The sequence below is a fragment of the Caretta caretta genome, chromosome 6 (genome assembly GCF_965140235.1).
Source record: "Caretta caretta isolate rCarCar2 chromosome 6, rCarCar1.hap1, whole genome shotgun sequence".
Classification (NCBI taxonomy): domain Eukaryota; kingdom Metazoa; phylum Chordata; order Testudines; family Cheloniidae; genus Caretta; species Caretta caretta.
The window spans coordinates 83,036,406-83,055,059 of record NC_134211.1 but is presented as its reverse complement, the minus strand read 5'-3'; the positions used below and the strand labels follow the sequence as shown (position 1 = coordinate 83,055,059).

At 40.6% G+C, this 18,654-nt stretch overlaps 1 protein-coding gene and 1 long non-coding RNA gene across 3 annotated transcripts in view; one reads left to right on the top strand and one right to left on the bottom strand.

The window, feature by feature from the left end:
* Window positions 1-14,979, top strand: part of LOC142072554 (uncharacterized) — a 92,125-nt gene extending 77,146 nt beyond the window's left edge. Inside the window, exon 3 of the long non-coding RNA XR_012668993.1 lies at window positions 11,773-14,979. This is a non-coding gene — a long non-coding RNA (uncharacterized LOC142072554). The remainder of the gene's footprint in view (window positions 1-11,772) is intronic.
* The window catches only part of AKAP6 (A-kinase anchoring protein 6), a 401,935-nt gene that overhangs the window by 8,537 nt on the left and 374,744 nt on the right, over window positions 1-18,654 (bottom strand). For both annotated transcript variants that reach the window (XM_048854030.2, XM_048854032.2), the window contains exon 13: window positions 6,426-9,849. In XM_048854030.2, coding sequence (XP_048709987.2) covers window positions 6,466-9,849 — 3,384 coding nt within the window. In that variant the 3' untranslated portion in view covers window positions 6,426-6,465. The remainder of the gene's footprint in view (window positions 1-6,425; window positions 9,850-18,654) is intronic.

Below are 18,654 nucleotides of genomic sequence, written 5' to 3'. Positions count from 1 at the left end.
TACAGGGAATTAAAATCAACAAAGGGGGTGGCTTTGCAAGAAACAGAATGGCCCCCTCAAGGATAGAACTCAAAACCTCAAGGATAGAACTCAAAACTGGGTTTAGCAGACTATTGATTTCACAGAGGGAGGGAGGAGAAAATGAATACAAAACAAATCTGGTCTATTTCTTGTTTTGATCCACTTCATCTATCTTTATACATCTTGCTGGCAGCAGACTGTGCAGTACGACCACTAGCCATCATCATCACCTGGGTGCTTGGCAGAAGACGGTGTAGGATGACGACTGGCCATCGTCTTCTGCTGGCTTCAGATTAAAAGACAGTGCACTGCCGGTAGGATTGAATCGCCATGAGACTAAACTTAAAAGGGAAATGACCTGGCTGAGTCACTCCCATGTTTGCCCAGGCGCCCTTGACCTCATCGAGGTCTGTTAAAAGAGCACCCAGGACTATGTCGACGATGGCTACCAGTCATACTGCACTGTCTGCTGCCAAAAGGCAATAAACTGCTGCTGTGTAGCAATGCAGTACCGCGTCTGCCAGCACCCAGGAGAAGTACGGTGACAGTGAGCTGAGCGGGCTCCATGCTTGCCGTGGTATGGCGTCTGCACAGGTAACTCAAGAAAAAAGGCTCAAAATGATTGTCTGCCCTTGCTTTCACGGAGGTGCCTGATGATATGTACCCAGAACCACCGCGACAATGTTTTAGCCCCATCAGGCACTGGGATTTCTACCCAGAATTCAAATGGGGGGCTGTCAAGGTTCCTTCCCCACTCTGAACGCTAGGGTACAGATGTGGGGACCTGCATGAAAAACCTCCTAAGCTTATCTTTATGAGCTTAGGTCAAAACTTCCCCAAGGTACAAAATATTCCACCCTTTGTCCTTGGACTGGCCGCTACCACCACCAAACAAATACTGGTTACTGGGGAAGAGCTGTTTGGAAACGTCTTTCCCCCCAAAATACTTCCCAAAACCTTGCACCCCACTTCCTGGACAAGGTTTGGTAAAAAGCCTCACCAATTTGCCTAGGTGACTACAGACCCAGACCCTTGGATCTTAAGAACAATGAACAATCCTCCCAACACTTGCACCCCCCCTTTCCTGGGAAATGTTGGATAAAAAGCCTCACCAATTTGCATAGGTGACCACAGACCCAAACCCTTGGATCTGAGAACAATGAAAAAGCATTCAGTTTTCTTACAAGAAGACTTTTAATAGAAATAGAAGTAAATAGAAGTAAAGAAATCACCTCTGTAAAATCAGGATAGTAGATATCTTACAGGGTAATTAGATTCAAAACATAGAGAACCCCTCTAGGCAAAACCTTAAGTTGCAAAAAGATACACAGACAGAAATAGTTATTCTATTCAGCACAATTCTTTTCTCAGCCATTTAAAGAAATCATAATCTAACACATACCTAGCTAGATTACTTACTAAAAGTTCTAAGACTCCATTCCTGGTCTATCCCCGGCAGAAACAGCATAAAGATAGAGACACAGACCCTTTGTTTCTCTCCCTCCTCCCAGCTTTTGAAAGTATCTTGTCTCCTCATTGGTCATTTTGGTCAGGTGCCAGCGAGGTTACCTTTAGCTTCTTAACCCTTTAGAGGTGAGAGGAGGTTTCCTCTGGCCAGGAGGGATTTTAAAGGGGTTTATCCTTCCCTTTATATTTATGACAGTGGCAGAGACTGCGGGAACTGTGGGATAGCTACCCACAGTGCAACGCTCTGGAAGTCGATGGTTGCCTTGGTACTGTGGACACACTCCGCCGACTACATGCACTTAGAGCATTTCTGTGGGGACACACACAATCGACTGTATAAAAACGCTTTCTATAAAACCGACTTCTATAAATTCGACCTAATTTCGTAGTGTAGACAAGGCCTTAGAGAGGTCATCTAGTCTAGCCCCCTGCACTAAGGCAGGACCATCTATATATAGACCATCCCTGACAGGTGTTTGTCCAACATGTTCTTAAAAACCTCCAATGTGCGGGTTCCTCAATCTCTCTTGGAAGCCTATTCCAGAGCTTAACTATCCATATAGTCACAAAGCTTTTGCTAATCTCTAACCTAAACCTCCCTTGCTGCAGTTTAAGCTGACTACTTCTTTTCTACCTGCAGAAGACATTCAGCACAACTGATCACAGTCCTCTTTATAACAGCCCTTAGCATATTTGAAGACTATCAGGTCCGCCCCCAGTCTTCTTTTCTCAAGACTAAACATGCCCATTTTTTAAATCTTTCTCGATAGGTCAGGTTTTCTAAACTTTTTATCATTTTTGTTGCTGTCCTCTGGACTCTCTCCAAAGATTCTGTCTTACAGTGTGGCACCCAGAACAGGACATAGTACTCCAGCTGAAGCCTCACCAGTGCTAAATAAAGCAGGACAATTACCTCCCATATCTTGCATACTAAGTCTCCTGTTAATACACTCCAGAAGGATATTAGAATTTTTTGCAACTGCATTCCCACTGTTGACTTCTATTCAATTTGTGATCCACTATAACCCCAGATCCTTTTCAGCAGTACCACTACCTAGCCAGTTATTCCCCATTTTGGATCTGTGCCTTTGATTTTTTTCCTGCTAACTGTAAGAGTACTGTAGTACACACTGTAGTACTTCACACTTGTTTTTATTTACGTTCATCTTGTTGAATTCAGACCAATATTCCAATTTGTCAAGGTCATTTTAAATTCTAATCCTGTCCTCCACAGTTCTAGAAACCCCTCCCATGCTTGATGTCATCCGCAAATTTTACAAGCACACTCTCTAGTCCATTATCCAAGTCATTAAGGAAAATATTGAATAATACAGGACCCAAGACTGACCCCTGCAAGACTCCACTCGATATGTCCCCCCAGATTGACAGAGAACCACTGATAACTACTCTGAGTGTGAGCTTTCAACCAGTTTAGCCCCATCCTTACAGTAATTTCAACGAGACCATATTTCCATATTTTGATTATGAAAATATCATTTGGGATGTGTCAGATAATTGTTGCTGAAATAATAAAGTTTTAGCAGATGCACAAGTATATGTGTGCATACGGAGAATCATACAAGTATAGACAAAAACGATAGTAATGTCATATTAGCTCAGGAAATGCAAAAGTTACACTTCCAAAAACAACAATCTCATTTTGTATTTATAGGCCCAACTCCTTTGATACATCTGAGGAGCACATGACACAGCTCAGAAATGGGGATGCAAAGGTGGAGTTGGCAGTCCCCCAATTCTAGGTCATTGTGTACCAAAGACCTCAAGAGGTCAATATGGCAGCCAGGGACCCATGAAGGGTAAGAAAACCCTGATCACACTTCCTTTCTCCCAGTCACACCCCCTAAACATGCAGCTGGGCTGAGTGTGGCATAGGTGCCGCTATGCTGGCTGTAAACTGTTGGAAGATCCCTCTGCACTAATGTGATTCTTGCCTAGCCACCTATGCTGGCTCTAACGCCACTTTGGATTAGTGGGGAGGTGCAAAGCAGCTGGGCCATATGCTGTTTTCTATCTCTGTTTTTCTGGCTAAATATGCGGTTGAATATTTCTTTTCATTAGAGATTTATGTGAGCCAGAAAACCCGATCTGAACTCCTTCAAACTTTGGCAAAGATTGGAGCCAAACTTCTCATCTTAGGCTCATCTCTACTACTTATGGTCCAAAATATACATCAAAAAATATACTAGAAAGGAGCAATTAAGATTGCTATTATAGCCTTTACTTTTCACCTTCCTCTACGTTTGTGTCTTTACTGTACAACCTTAGTCTTGCATTTGCAATAACCCTTATGGTAAAGTTTTCTTATTTTGGTAACACTAATCATTTGGCCTGTCATTTCTTTTTCTTCATAATTGCTTAGCAGGTTTAAATCCAGAATCATAGGATATAGACATTAACAGATAAATTAATACCTCTCCATTTAATCTGGTTAGCCACTATCCCAGGGGTTTGCTTTCACAAGATTATTTGCAAACACAGTAGAGCACTGATATTATGAAGGCTTCATGGGATACCCAAAACATTTGGAAAATCAGAAGTTTGGCAAACAGAGGGTCGGTGATTATCGCAGAAGACCAGCTGACTATGGAGAAGAGCGGAGAAGGGGGTGTCCCTGGGTAGAGACAGCGTCTACAAGGCTGGACAGCTCAGCAGCATAAGAGGGAGAATGGAAGCTACCTGGGAATATCAACCCTATGGAATTCCCATACTCAGCAGAACAGAAGTTTGACTCCTATGGATTTTGTGAAAAGGAGTACTTGTGGCACCTGAGCGACTAACAAGTTTATCTGAGCACAAGCTTTCGTGGGCTAAAACCCACTTCATCGGATGCATGCAGTGGAAAATACAGTAGGAAGATATATATATACACAGAGAACATGAAAAAATGGGTGTTGCCATACCCACTATAATGAGAGTAACCAGTTAAGGTGAGCTATTATCAGCAGGAGAAAAAAACAAAAACAAAAAAAACCCCTTTTGTAGTGATAATCAGAATGGCCCATTTCCAACAGTTGAACGACGCTTCCTCAGCTCTGGTCCCCTAACACCCCTACTCTACTTGCGCTACATTGATGACATCTTCATCATCTGGACCCATGGAAAAGAAGCCCTTGAGGAATTCCACCATGATTTCAACAATTTCCATCCCACCATCAACCTCAGCCTGGACCAGTCCACACAAGAGATCCACTTCCTGGACACTCTGGTGCTAATAAGCGATGGTCACATAAAGACGACCCTATACCGGAAACCTATTGACCACTATGCCTACCTACATGCCTCCAGCTTTCATCCAGACCACACCACATGATTCATTGTCTACAGATATAACCGCATTTGCTCCAACCCCTCAGACAGAGACAAACACCGACAAGATCTCTATCAAGCATTCTTACAACCACAATATCCACCTGCTGAAGTGAAGAATCAGATTGACAGAGCCAGAAGAGTACCCAGAAGTCACCTACTACAGGACAGGCCCAACAAAGAAAGTAACAGAACACCACTAGCCATCACCTTCAGCCCCAACTAAAACGTCTCCAGCGCATCATCAAGGATCTACAACCTATCCTTCAGGACCATCCCTCACTCTTGCAGATCTTGGGAGACAGGCCAGTCCTTGCTTACAGACAGCCCCCCAACCTGAAGCAAATGCTCACCAGCAACCACACACCACACAACAAAAACACAAACCCAGGAACCTTTCCTTGCAACAAAGCCCGTTGCCAACTGTGTCCACATATCTATTCAGGGAACACCATCATAGGACTTAATCACATCAGCCACACTATCAAAGGCTCGTTCACCTGCACATCAACCAATGTGACATGTGCTAGCAATGCCCCTCTGCCATGTACATTGGCGAAACCGGACAGTCTCTACGTAAAAGAATAAGTGGACACAAATCAGACGTCAAGAATTATAACATTCAAAAACCAGTCGGAGAACACTTCACTCTCCCCGGTCACTTGACTACAGACCTAAAAGTAGCAATACTACAACAAAAAAACCTTCAAAAACAGACTCCAATGAGAAACTGTTGAGTTGGAATTAATTTGCAAACTTGAGACCATTAAATTAGGCTTGACTAAAGACGGGGAGTGGATGGGTCATTACACAAAGTAAAACTATTTCCCCATGCTTATTTTTCCCCCTACTGTTACTCACACCTTCTTGTAAACTGTTGGAAATGGGCCATCCTGATTATCACTACAGAAGGTTTTTTTTTCTCTGCTGATAATAGCTCACTTTAACTGATTACTCTCATTATAGTTGGTATGGCAACACCCATTGTTTCATGTCTTTGTTGGGCCTGTCCTGTAGTAGGTGACTTCTGGGTACTCTTCTGGCTCTGTCAATCTGTTTCTTCACTTCAGCAGGTGGGTATTGTAGTTGTAAGAATGCTTGCTAGAGATCTTGTCGGTGTTTGTCTCTGAGGGGTTGGAGCAAATGCAGTTGTATTTTAGAGCTTGGCTGTAGACAATGGATTGTGTGGTGTGGTCTGTGTATATATATATATATCGTCCTACGGTATTTTCCACTGCATGCATCCGATGAAGTGGGTTTTAGCCCACGAAAGCTTATGCTCAAATAAATTTGTTAGTCTCTAAGGTGCCACAAGTGCTCCTCATTCTTTTTGCTGATACAGACTAACATGGCTACCACTCTGAAATGGATTGTGTGTGTTCCACAGGAGTGGAGCTTCAGTCCATGCAACAACCAGGGGCAAAACCAGTGTCTCGAATGCATTAGTTGACCAGAGGTGTGTAAACTGGGGATGGATTGTGATCAGTCAAATATATATATAAAGCATGGTGCTATCATAAAACAAAAGTCCTGGATGGTGATTCATACTCTTTCATTATACAAACATATAAAAATAAGTCATATGCAAAGCCATACTGTATAGTACATACCTGTTTATGAGATAATGGGTGTGCGCGGGAGGGTTACATTCTATCTGTGCATATTTATGTGCCTCTCAGTGTGAAGATTCAGGAGTTTTTCTTCACAAGTAAGTGTTTTGGTGTCCTGGTGCAATACGTCCTTATCTTTCCAGTGGTCTGGCTTTAACTGAAAACCTATAGCTGAAACCTTTGCAGAAGCAGCAATACTTCCTTTAGACTTCGCAGTTCCAAGTGACTTTCCTGTACTTCTTTGTTTAGTGCTAAACTTCAGAGAATTCATGTCCAAGCCTTCATTATGGCTGTCCAAAGTCAGTGAATCATCAGTAATATTTTTTAGATTGTTTGATTCCTTTCGGTTGGCAGGATTGGGCACATTTACGTCAATGTCATTACTTAAGAAAGAAAAGCTACTACATTTAGCAGAAGTTTTAGGTTCAGCCAATAATTCTAGGACTTTGCCTGATGCCAGAGATCCTTCAGGGGGAGTGTAAGAGAAATGTGGCTGCTGCTCAACTCGCTCTTCCTCGGGACAGGCCTCAAAAAAACATTCAATGTTTTCTCTCTCATCTGCAAAGTCCAGGGGCACTGGAGTACTGCTCTTTTCCTCTATGTATTTGGTTACCTCCCCACAGTCACTATCATGAGAGGAGAGAGAAAGATAAGAATAAAAATCCCCCTTTCTTAGTTGTATGGGCCGGTGAGAATGTTCCATTACTTTTTCCTTGATCTGTGTTAATGAAGTAGGAGTGGCTGTCTCACATTCAGGCTGTGACTTACTCTTCAAGGCTGTTGATGCCATGTCAATTATCTCCATCACAAAGCTGTGCACTGAGCAATCATCCACATTTCTTTTATCGAAAGCAACAGATTCACAGTTGCAACATGAATCACTACCACGCGCTGAGGTGTTCTCCTGTGCTTCATTTGGTTCAAAAGCTGCACAGCAATCAGTAGGTTTTTCAATAGTGCTTGTTCTGCTTTGCTGATCATTAGGTAAATATTTTAGTAAAGAAGTATCTTGTGTATCTATACCTCTCATTTCGGACACAGGCTCCATACAAGGCTTTCTAGTGGGAGTATAAGCAATGCAATGATCGTCAGATTGAAGATGATTTTGACATTCTTGTAGAAGACTTGTGGATATATTTGATGGTTGAACAGTCTCTTTACCATCCATATGTGAATCATCTGAACTATCTGTAAATGCTTCGCAGATGCAACTTTCGTTTTCAGGTCCTTTACCATCAAGTAAGCCAAGATTTTTGGGAGCGGATGAAGTTCTAATAAGCTCTTCCTTTTGACTGTCTGGAGTATTTTCAACATTTCCATTCTCTATGTCATCCACAAACTGATCTTTAGCAGCCTGAGAACTATCCTTTTTAGTCTGACTTTTTGGCTCCAGTTCATGACCATCTGATAAGTTTTTACTGTTGCCATTATTTTCTGGTAGCTTATATACTGAACCATTCAAACCTGTTTCAGTGCTCAATGTATCTATTGCTTTTGATGTCTCATTGCTACTTACATCTTTACTGCACTGAATTTTGTCACTGAGGTTGCATCTTCTCTTCTCCCTTGTCAAAGAAAATTTTGGTCTAATCCAAGTCTGGAGTTCATTCTTTATGTAATCAAGTCCAGAAATTAAATTGCACTCTTCATAAATATCCTCATCAGTTGCAATACTGGAGTCATCATCTTCATCTTTGATGCCCAGCTCCTCCTCTGTCAAGGTCAGGGTAGAACTTGAAAGCAAATCACTGTCATCTTCATCATCAGTGCAAGCAGACGTGCAGGAGACATTAACAATCATGCTGACATTGACATCACTCTCATCAGCTACTGACCGATTAAGATGTTTCCTAAATGATGCATTTGAATCTGGCACTTTATTTCTGTGCAATACGATGTCCTCAGAGCAAAGAGAAAGGTCCTCACTGCTGCTGAGTTCAGTGAGAGAAGCAGCTGAATCTTCGTTGATTGAGGATGCAATATCTAGTGCTAACTGTCCCGCTAATGACATTTTTTGTGAGCTACTTTGGAGTGTGATATCGGAAATGCTGCGCTTTATCTTTTGATCTAAAGGGCTCTGGATATTCTCTAAACGATTCAGGAGGTCTAATGTCCTTTTGCTGAGTTCTCCAACAGAATCACTGCTTGCACTTATGTCTCCTGAGCCATGATGACTAAAAAGATCTTCATTGCTTTTGTATGAAGTCAACCAGCTTTCCAAAGATGTGCTTCGCTGAAGACCATCGCCAGCTTTAAAAATACTTGAGCCAAACAAATCACCTGCCACAGAAAGAGATTCTAATGAAGAGCTATGAGATAAAGGTGAAACCTGTTTTGCATTCTGTATATCAGTTAATTTCCTAGCACTTTCCACAGATTTGCAAGAAGTGGGATCTGATTCTCTGGAGACACTTGCCAAAGTAAGTTCATGCATTAACTCATCTGGGTGTAACTCTGCAGATTGATGTTCAGCTTTACAGGGTATTTTATCAAAATAAAAACCATGAAGTAAAGTTCCCTCTGTACATGCTTTGTCAGTTTGTGATTGTTTCATCATCACTGGCAATTTGAGTTTGGCGCCTTGGAGGTAAGAGTAATCATAAAATGTAAACACATCATGTTTTCCTTGTAATTCTTCTTCCAAACAATCAGAGGTATGTTGGGTAGCACCATTTAGATCTCCCTCTTTTCCACTTGCACAACATGCAGAAGAAGTTGAGTGACAATTATTTGAAAGTGTAATATGGTCCTCTTCTTCTTGTTTAATTTTTTGTTTTATCACATCAACTGTGTCACTCATATGGACTTCCAGAGGCCCAATTTCAGGATTACTCTCGGTTCCTTCAATATCATTTAACAAAAAAATTTCAGAATTGTTTGAAGTTTCTGTATCACCTTCACTGACTATTCTGCTTTCACTCTCAGAATGTCTGCTTATATTTCCACTATGGTACATATAATTGAATGGTTTTGCCAAAGTGGTCCTGCCTATTAGGTCTGGCAGAGATTTGGTAGAGGAAAGTGGGGAGTCCTTAAGGCTTTTATTTAAAATATTAGACTGTGTTACACTGGGGAAGTTTGAAGTCTTTTGCAAGAGAGGTATATGTTTTTTTCCTGATAACTCTACATTGTGGAGGCTATACACTTGGTAAATGTGAGGGCTAGGAGGTGATGTAATGCTGGAACAATACAGAGGAGTTTCATGATCATTCATACGTTCTTCTTGATTCAAGTCATTACTACCACATTCTTCTGAAGCAGATTTCTGTTTTGGATGATCCTGCTTTTGTTCTTGATCAAGTTCATTTAATTCTTCATTAATACTAATCAGCTTATGACTTATATCAGTTTCATCCCATTCTAATGCATCTTCATTTGGACCATTTAGGTCCATCAAACCAGGATCAATAACATTCAGGGGCTCCTGTAAAAAAATTACAAAGATTAAAAAATAATTATACATTAAAAAAATTACTAGAGAAATAAGGATAAATACACTGAACGCATGTAAATTAAAGGCAGTGAAAGTGCTTATTTCTTTGGAGCACTTACCACGATATTAAAGTAAAGTTAAAATGGACATATGAGAGTGAAATCAGTTAAATGTAAACATGGTCTCCATTTTTGTACTTTTTTTGTATATACCAGAATACGTTTGCTGTTTGGTTGAAAACCTCTGATACAGGATTTTGATTTCTCTCCCATAGAGATTATTTTTGATAAATCAGGTTAGTACAACTTGCTTAGGAAACCACAAGTCTAATAGCTAAAAGGGATCCCATACAAATATATCAGTAGGTAAAAAATAACTATTAGCACTTTATTATGTTGGTTTTGAGAGATTATCTGTTTAGCCTACTTAAATTTAAAAGTGTCTAGATTCGAAGTAAACAACCATTAAAGGATTTTAAACTTTTTATAACAGAAACTTTTATGCTGCCAATGTTATAACAGCTAATCTAATACACTGACAGTCATAAAACTTGCTTAGGTATGGAGTACATTCACTGTGATGAATTTTTATTAGAATTTCTGTTTATTCTTTGCTTGCTGATAAAGGCAGTACTAATGACTGGTTAGTATGACTAATGAATGCTAAATCCTCAGCGGTGAGAACAATCAATCAGTCTAATCAAATACAACATTCATTTCAAATATTGTCTGTGCTGACACTGTACTCTGGGAAAGTGCTAATAAATAACTGAGCTAGACTTTTTTTTTTAAAAGACTTTTGTCAATTTCCAATAATATTTGTAATTATGTGTATACAACACTTAAAGCTAATCTCAAGAATATTTTCTTCTAGAAATAAACAGAAACAGACCTGTGTGAAAGGAAACATGATGGCAACCCATTCAGAAAGTCAGCATAAGGCCAGAGCACACCTGTTCAGTCCCACATTGAAGCTTTCATAAAAAAAACCTAAGTGGTACACAGGTCTTGGGCTGGCTTTCTGGACACAAGTGAATTTCACCTTATGGCATCTTCCTCTTCATTTTCCTCTCCATGTCCATGTAATCTTGCAAGGGTGAATTACAATTTAGGGAAGACTTTTGGCTCATCTGCAATAGACCTACTATCAATGAGCGATGGGGACGTGCAAAAGAGAAATCAATGACTCAAGTCCTTAAATATAACACTGCTTTTCATGATGCCATAGCTAAAGGTTTGTCAGGACGTTGTCTGGATCTGTATATCTCAAGGATAGAACACAACTGAAGAAATGAATAGTAAGGCTGAATGCTTTCTTCAATGGCATTCATCTGAAGGCATTTTCCTGACATGTTTGTTTGTTTGAAACCAGCCTTACAGCTGAGTATCTTTACATTTAGACGATGGCCCAGATCCTTGACTCTGTTCCAGCCCCTTTGCATTGCTCCTGAGGTGCAAAGTGGCCACAAAGCTGGCATAGCTAGCCAGCCCTATATCAGCTACTCCTTTGGCCTCCTTGGCACAGAGTGTTATTATGCTCTGCAATCCTTAGTTGTTTAATGGCTCTTAGTTGTTTATGGTCTCCCTGTTCTGACATATGGCACAGTCTCTCTTCCTTCAAATTCATCCAGAAAAAATTCTTACACAAAAACGATCTCTCCTGTGTACTGTATTGTCAGGTGTACTGTATTGTCTGGGTCTAAACTAGACTGGAAATTCCATGAGGCAAGAGTGCTTTCCTATATGCATGTATAGAGCTGAGCATGTGCTCAAACAACAATCTAGACCACAGCTGATGTAGAAAGATACTGAAATAGAATTGGGCTGTAGCAAAGAGGAGGACTGGGGAGTGTAGTTATCAAACACTGAGTCTATTATAAAAAGAATTATTATGGTATTCTCTCTTTTTTTCTAGGATACTTTGGTGCGTGATCCCTTAAATATGGCTCACCAGATCAGAAAACGCAGCTGAAACACCTGTTTGCTAGATGTATGTAGATGTGGGCACCAATGTACATCCACCTGGAGAGCTGAATGCTATACACAGATTTGTCAACGGGGAAGTGGGGAATATAGGATACCAACTCTGATGGTTACTTCTTTTGGTCACTACTAACCTGGGCCAGACTCCAACAATTAAACCGCAGGTAAAAATCCATATATCCAATTATCAACACCCTGAGCATTCAGTGCCACAGGAAGATTACAAGGATTAAATAAAAACTAGTCTAAATCATGTTATCTAAAGAGAGTCTACTAATTTTTCCCATTTTTCTCTCTGGATTTTCTTATTACTCCAGACAACTCTGCACTTAGCATTTGGGATGCATTACTACAAACTGTCTCAAAAATCATTTGATTTTACTGCTTTAAGCTGCTGTCAACTGCAAAAAAAATCTGTGAAGGCAGGAAATCTGCAGCAGATTCCACAGATTTTATGTGCTGTAGAATCAGATTTTATTTCTCAGAAATACATTTGGCTCTTCCTGGTTAGGAAGATAACCTTCCCACTGTAAATTAGCACTCTGCTGTCTTGTTTGTTCTGAAAGTCAGACAGACTGAAACAATAAAACACACACAAAAGTGTGACCTCAGCCCATTCATCTTAACAGAGTGCTCTGTTACGTCAAAGCCTACTTTTTATCATTTAGATGTATACGGTTTTCTGAGACTAAGTTTTTTCCAAAAGAAGAAACACCCAGCTCAAGTCACTGAAACGCTATTATAAATCATTTCACATTGTTGGCCACAGAGTACATTTTCCCCTTCCTTTTACAAAATCAGGCAGGCTACTCAAATAACGGAAGGAGTTCGGACACCATGACATCAGCCTGGGAGAGCAGCAGCAGGGAGGGTGTAGGGCTTAGTGAAGTGCTGAACAGTGTGGCACACCATGTCCCACCGTGGTTGCACTGATGATGGCAGCAGGGGGAATCAGAAATTTCAGAAGACTTTGTTTGTGTAATGTGAAATGTCTTCCTGAACAGGCCCCTAAATGCATAGGCAGGATGCCAGGGCAGCAGATTTATGGTTATTTTATTAAATTAGACCTTGTGGATTTTTCAGTAGAAATCTGAAATTGCAGACAAGATGGAACCTTTTACTTCTAAACTTCCAGAGGGTGGGAGACTGAGCCCTTCTCCTCCCCACTAGCTCTTCTCCCTAATATCTGTGCTACATTCTAAATGTCTGAATTAATGTTTCTTGGAAGGAGAGTCAAGATAGGGAGTAAAAGAAATGGCAGCAGTTTCTTTTCACTGCTTTCCTTTCATCTCTCTCTAATGTCGTGGGTCTTTCTTCTTCTTCCTATGGCAGAGATACTAAGCTGGCATTCAATGAGATAATGTTTGGAATAACTCCAGACAGTTTTTCAGGGTTGGTCCCACACACCTGGCAGTGACCTATGAAAAAACTTTCCCCTCTAATTTCTTCTCTAATTTTATTTTTCTCCCATTCTGAGAATTAAATAGCTAGAAATTACTTGACATCTTAGAGCAAAAGGGTGGGTATTTAGTTAACTGCTCCAGAAAATAAAAGATTTGTGCATGAAAGGCCAGATCCTCAGGTACTATAAATGGGCAAAACTCCACTGACTTCAAAATTATACCATGTAATTTACACCACCTCAATCAGTGCTGACTACGGTCCTTCATGGAAATTGCACCTGCTGATTCCAGGGGCATTTGACTTATTCTGGCCCAAGGTATCACTCCTTGAGTCACATTACCCAAGAAATGAACAGTCCATTATAGCCAGATGTCCTGATCCTGAAAACCAGACACAAGAGGATACTGAAAACATTTTCTGATTCTAGCACAAGCAAACAGGGATTACCACTGAAGGACAATCTTCAGAGTTCTAGAAAGCGCCTGGCTTCTTCACCACTGTGAGTTCTACAGGTGAAATCATGGCCCCATTGAAGTCAGAGACAAAAATCCCAATAACTTCTGTGGCATTCACCCCAGGTACCAAACCGTTGGGGAGAGGAATCTATGACACCTACATATACTTCTTTGGAAATTAGCTGGTTTAACTGATTGCCTGTGAGTATTTAAGCTGCCTGATATTTCAGTACTTTACCACTTCAATTTGTTTTATATATCTCACCCTTTTAACAATGAGTATCCTTAAGAACCCAGTGGGACAGAGCTCCTGCTGAAGCTCCATTGACTTCAGAGGAGCTTGTTTTATTTACACCAGCTGAGGATCTGGCCCAGCATTTTAGTTCTAATTTCAGGGCCCAGATCAAATAATGGGCTGAATCCTGGGGTAAGGGACTTGCCAGCAATGGGAGTTTGCCTGACCAAGGACAGAGTAGAAATTAGGTGGAATTTTGCTAAGCACTTCATGTTGACCTGAGTGCTCCCCTTGAAATCAATCGTAAAATAAGGCTAAGAGTGAGCACTTTTGAAAATCCCTCCCAACTGAGTAAAGATCTCAGGATTTGGCCTAATACAAATAATAATTTAAGAGAGTATATGTAGTCTCAAAAGATTACAAAGTACACCACAAATTATATACCAACACTATTAAATGCAACCCCATCTGGTGTGGAGTGCAACAGCCAAATGGCACACATGTAGACAAGAGAAATATTTTTTGACCTAACAAGCCAAGACATACATCTATCCATATTATATATACCACTGCGTCTATAATATTGCCATTGAGCAAACAGCAGATAGCCTTCTAAGGTTCCATCCAGAAATCTACCAGACAGTAAATTGTATCTGACTTGGAAGTTGAAGGTGAAAAGTTGAATGCACCCTGTTGGGATTTGCATGTGTGGTTTTAGGGAGTCTAGGTATTTGCAACTTGGGCCCTGATCAAGTAAAACTTGCACATGCAGAACCGTACTCACATGAGTAGTTCTATCATGTTCACTAGAACTACTCATGTGAGCTAGGTTAAATATGTGCTTAAATATTCGTAAGATCGGGGCTTTACTGCTTAAACCACTGATCTACCCTAAACATGTTATCAGGGAGAAGCATACTGTAAAACCATCTAAAGATTTGTTTCCTCATCCCCTGTGATTGTTTAAGAAAAAAGTTTCAAAGGATAATGCATTTCTCCTGTACTGTTTTCTTTACTAATACAGAGATGGATTTGTCTTTTTCTCTAGCAAGTTATTATTAAAGTTAAACAATGATTCCCTGTGTTTCAGTCTCATTTGCATGTACTATTTCAGTACAGATACTTTGTGTTGGTGAAATAGCCCTGTAATGTAACCCCCACGTACCATTATATTTTTTTAAAGGAATTAACATTAAAAAGAGCTTTTACAATAATAAATATAAACTCTGTTCCCCTCCCCCTCCCACAAAATCCCTCAATTGCTGTTATTATCCAAATGTAACTGCACTTATGGAACAGGGGAAAAAATGAAAGAAAGAAAAACCATCCCCCACCTCCAAGAATGTATTCACATTCAAGAAAGACAAACATGATTTTGTTTTTTGAAAAATGCCAGCATGCCAAGTACTTCTGCTGAGGGAAATAGTCATGTTTACAGTCGCCACTTCACTTCTGCTTCACTTATGTTCATTTTCTAAATGGGGTTCCTTGTATGATAGCCAACCAGAGAACTGTCCTCATCTATCAACACCTACACTTCATAATTAATAAGCAGTATTGCTGAAAGGACCTGCTCATTACAATATGATGGGTTATGCTGTACCGGACCCCACTAGAGAAACCAATCATTAACACATCTATTTACTATAATTAAGGTTAAAACAGGAGTTTATCTGTAACTCTGTGTTTATTTAAAAAAAAATAAAAATCCAGGACTCAGGTTAATATTTTCCCTTGCTCTGCTTTGAAATAATTAGCCTCAGTTCTACACTCTTCACACACAAAAAATGCCATCTACTTCAAAAGGCATTATGTGTGCAAGAGGGTGAAGTCCAATTTTTGAGGCACCAAAAGGAGGACTTCTATAGGGGAAAAAACAGAGATTTTCCATTCCCCTACCCCCATTTATCCTTCCCTCCTCTCAGACCCCCTTTATTCTATCTGCAGTATTTGTTTATACAGGTTCTTAGAACAGTGCCCATCCCAGCAGCATGGCCAAGATCTCGCACTAAGATCTATGCGGGCAGATTCCTGTACCTATGAGGAGAGCCACAGGTTTCAGTGGGGCTGTGCTCAATTGTGGGTGTCCATGCACAGGGTTTTTCAGTGGAGGACGGGGTAATTGATGTTCTGTCATTGTTCAGTTTCTCACAGGCATGTCAATGCTTCAAGTTCTTCTTGACACTCAGAAATAAAAGGTGGAAGCAATACAAATTTTGGATGTTAAAATGACACTTCTCTCTAGTTCATTTAGCAACTTTAAAAAAAACCCAGAATTAATAATTGTAAGGATTTTTAAAGGGAAAGCAACAATTTGAAAAAAAAACAACCAGTCCTATCTGCAAAATGTGTACTTACTATAGTTACTAGTAAAGTTGGATTATTGTCATTCAAAAAAATCAGACGAACACTCCCTCCCCTCCAATTTTTTCCTCTATTTTTAAAGTTTGTTTAATCTGCGCATTAGGGAGCACTTTTGGGTCAATCAGCTGTGTGCCTGCACTGGGGAGTTAAAGGGGCGCAGGGAGTCCCCGAACTTCCCTCGATGGGCTACCCAGTGTGCCACATGTTGTGCTGGGAGAAAGTGAATGCGACAGTGTGGAGTTTTGGCTTCAGCTCCTTCCCCTTCAACACACCAGTCAGCAGAGCTGAGCCAACGTGGAAAAGGAAATAACCTGTGCCAGGAAAATGGCTGGTGTAACTTACTTCTCCCATGAATCACTGGAGAAGCGGGGACTTAACTGGGTCACAGTTTGGTCCCTGTTCTGCTCCTGGAGTAGCATTTACCCAGGCTGGACTGCAAGCCCTTTCTGTGCGTAGGCAATTGGGCCCCAATCCTACAACTGGATCCTCCCACGGGTTCCTGTGCAGGAGACTTCATCAGTTTTTCGCTTACTGAAGAGACCCTTTTAAATCTTGTCAGAGGAGGAGGAAAACGTTTGTGAAGTTTTTCAGAAGAAACCTTCAGAATAACACTATTTAAAAGCTGCTCTGTCAGGAACTGGATTTTTCTTTATTAGGCAATTTCACAAGATTCACATTGAGAGGGTTTCTTTAACAAAATAATTCAAACATTGTGACCGTTATGAATCCCAAAACAGGCTGCAACGAAAAAAGGTGACACCTTTTTAGTTCCATCACATTGTCATCCAAATAGGTTTACAATCGTCGACCTACATGCCAAGTTATGTAAGTGGGCTTTTTTTCCCTGATGATAACATCTGGCTACATGGCACATTTTACTGGCAGTTGTTTTTGCTGCTTTGTAGTTTTCTTTTAATCTGTCAAGAGGTTACATGACAGGGTTTTTTGTGCTGCTGAATGTCATTTTGGTCTCACCTTTGCTTTTGTGGCATATGTGCATTTTTCTCCTCCTTGTGAGAGAGTCCAGCACAAATCCTTAATGAAAAGCCTAGAAAGAACATTCATAGCTTCACACAAAAACAGAAATTTGCTATGCATTTCCACATGCAGTAAAGGCCAGTTCCTAAGGTCTTACTCAGATAAACTCCCATTCAAGTTAGTGGGAGTTTGCCTACAGCAGCATCTCAGATTTGGACCAAAATGCACACAGTGACCTTACTAACAGGAGAAAGAACAGTCTTTATGGTTAAGGCACAGAACTGGAGATCAGCAATTCTGTAGCTCTGTCTACACATAAACTTGTGCTGGTTTAACTAAGAGCTTGTCTACACAGGCAAACTGGCAGAACTACAGTGGTATAATTATACCAGGGATCAGCAACCTTTCAGAAGTGGGGTGCCAAGTCTTCATTTACTCACTCTAATTTGTTTTTGCATGCCAGTAATACATGTTAATGTTTTTAGAAGGTCTCTTTCTATAAGTCTATAATATATAACTAAACTATTGTTGTATGTAAAGTAAATAAGGTTTTTAAAATGTTTAAGAAGCTTCATTTAAAATTAAATTAAAATGCAGAGCCCCCTGGACCAGGACCCAGGCAGTGTGAGTGCCACTGAAAATCAGCTCGCATTTTGCCTTTGGCACGTGTGCCATAAGTTGCCTACTCCTGAATTATAGTTATAACTATACCCCCCCACACCCATACACTTTTATTCTGTAACAGAGAGTCCACACAGAGAGATATACCAACATAGCTAGAGCAGTATGATATTACCACTATAGTTCTGCCAGTCAGTCTCCCCAGATACACAAGTCCCCCTCATGTCCAAGAGAACTATCTGTCTGTCCTAATGATAAATCAAGATTCAGGAGAATAATTCTTGGAAACTGATTACAATGGAAACTACTTCCCTGAGATTTTGCAGGTGCCTTCATTATGGCAAATTATATGTTCTAAATGTGGCAAGCCTCAAACTCAGCCCTAATCTCCAGTGGTAAGAAGTCCCAAAGAAGTCCCTCTCTGTCCCAGAGCTTCAGACATCCTTTTCTGGGCTCCATTAGCTGAAACATTCCTGTTGACCGTAGCGAGTGATACTCAGAGATAGGGAGACCTGGAGGTTAGTAGGAATAGGGCTTTGAAGAGGCAGCCAGAAGTTTGAACTGGATCTGGAATTGCAGTGGAAGCAAGTATAGGGTTCAAAGCACCAGTGTTATATATTCCTATCAATTTTTCTTATTTAAGAAGTGGGCTGGTATGTGTAGTAACTACCTTGGCTTCTGTGTAGCCTCCCTAGGTAGCCCAAGATAAAGTGCTTTGCAAAAATTCAACCTCTAGGTGAGGAAGGTAGCAGTCTGG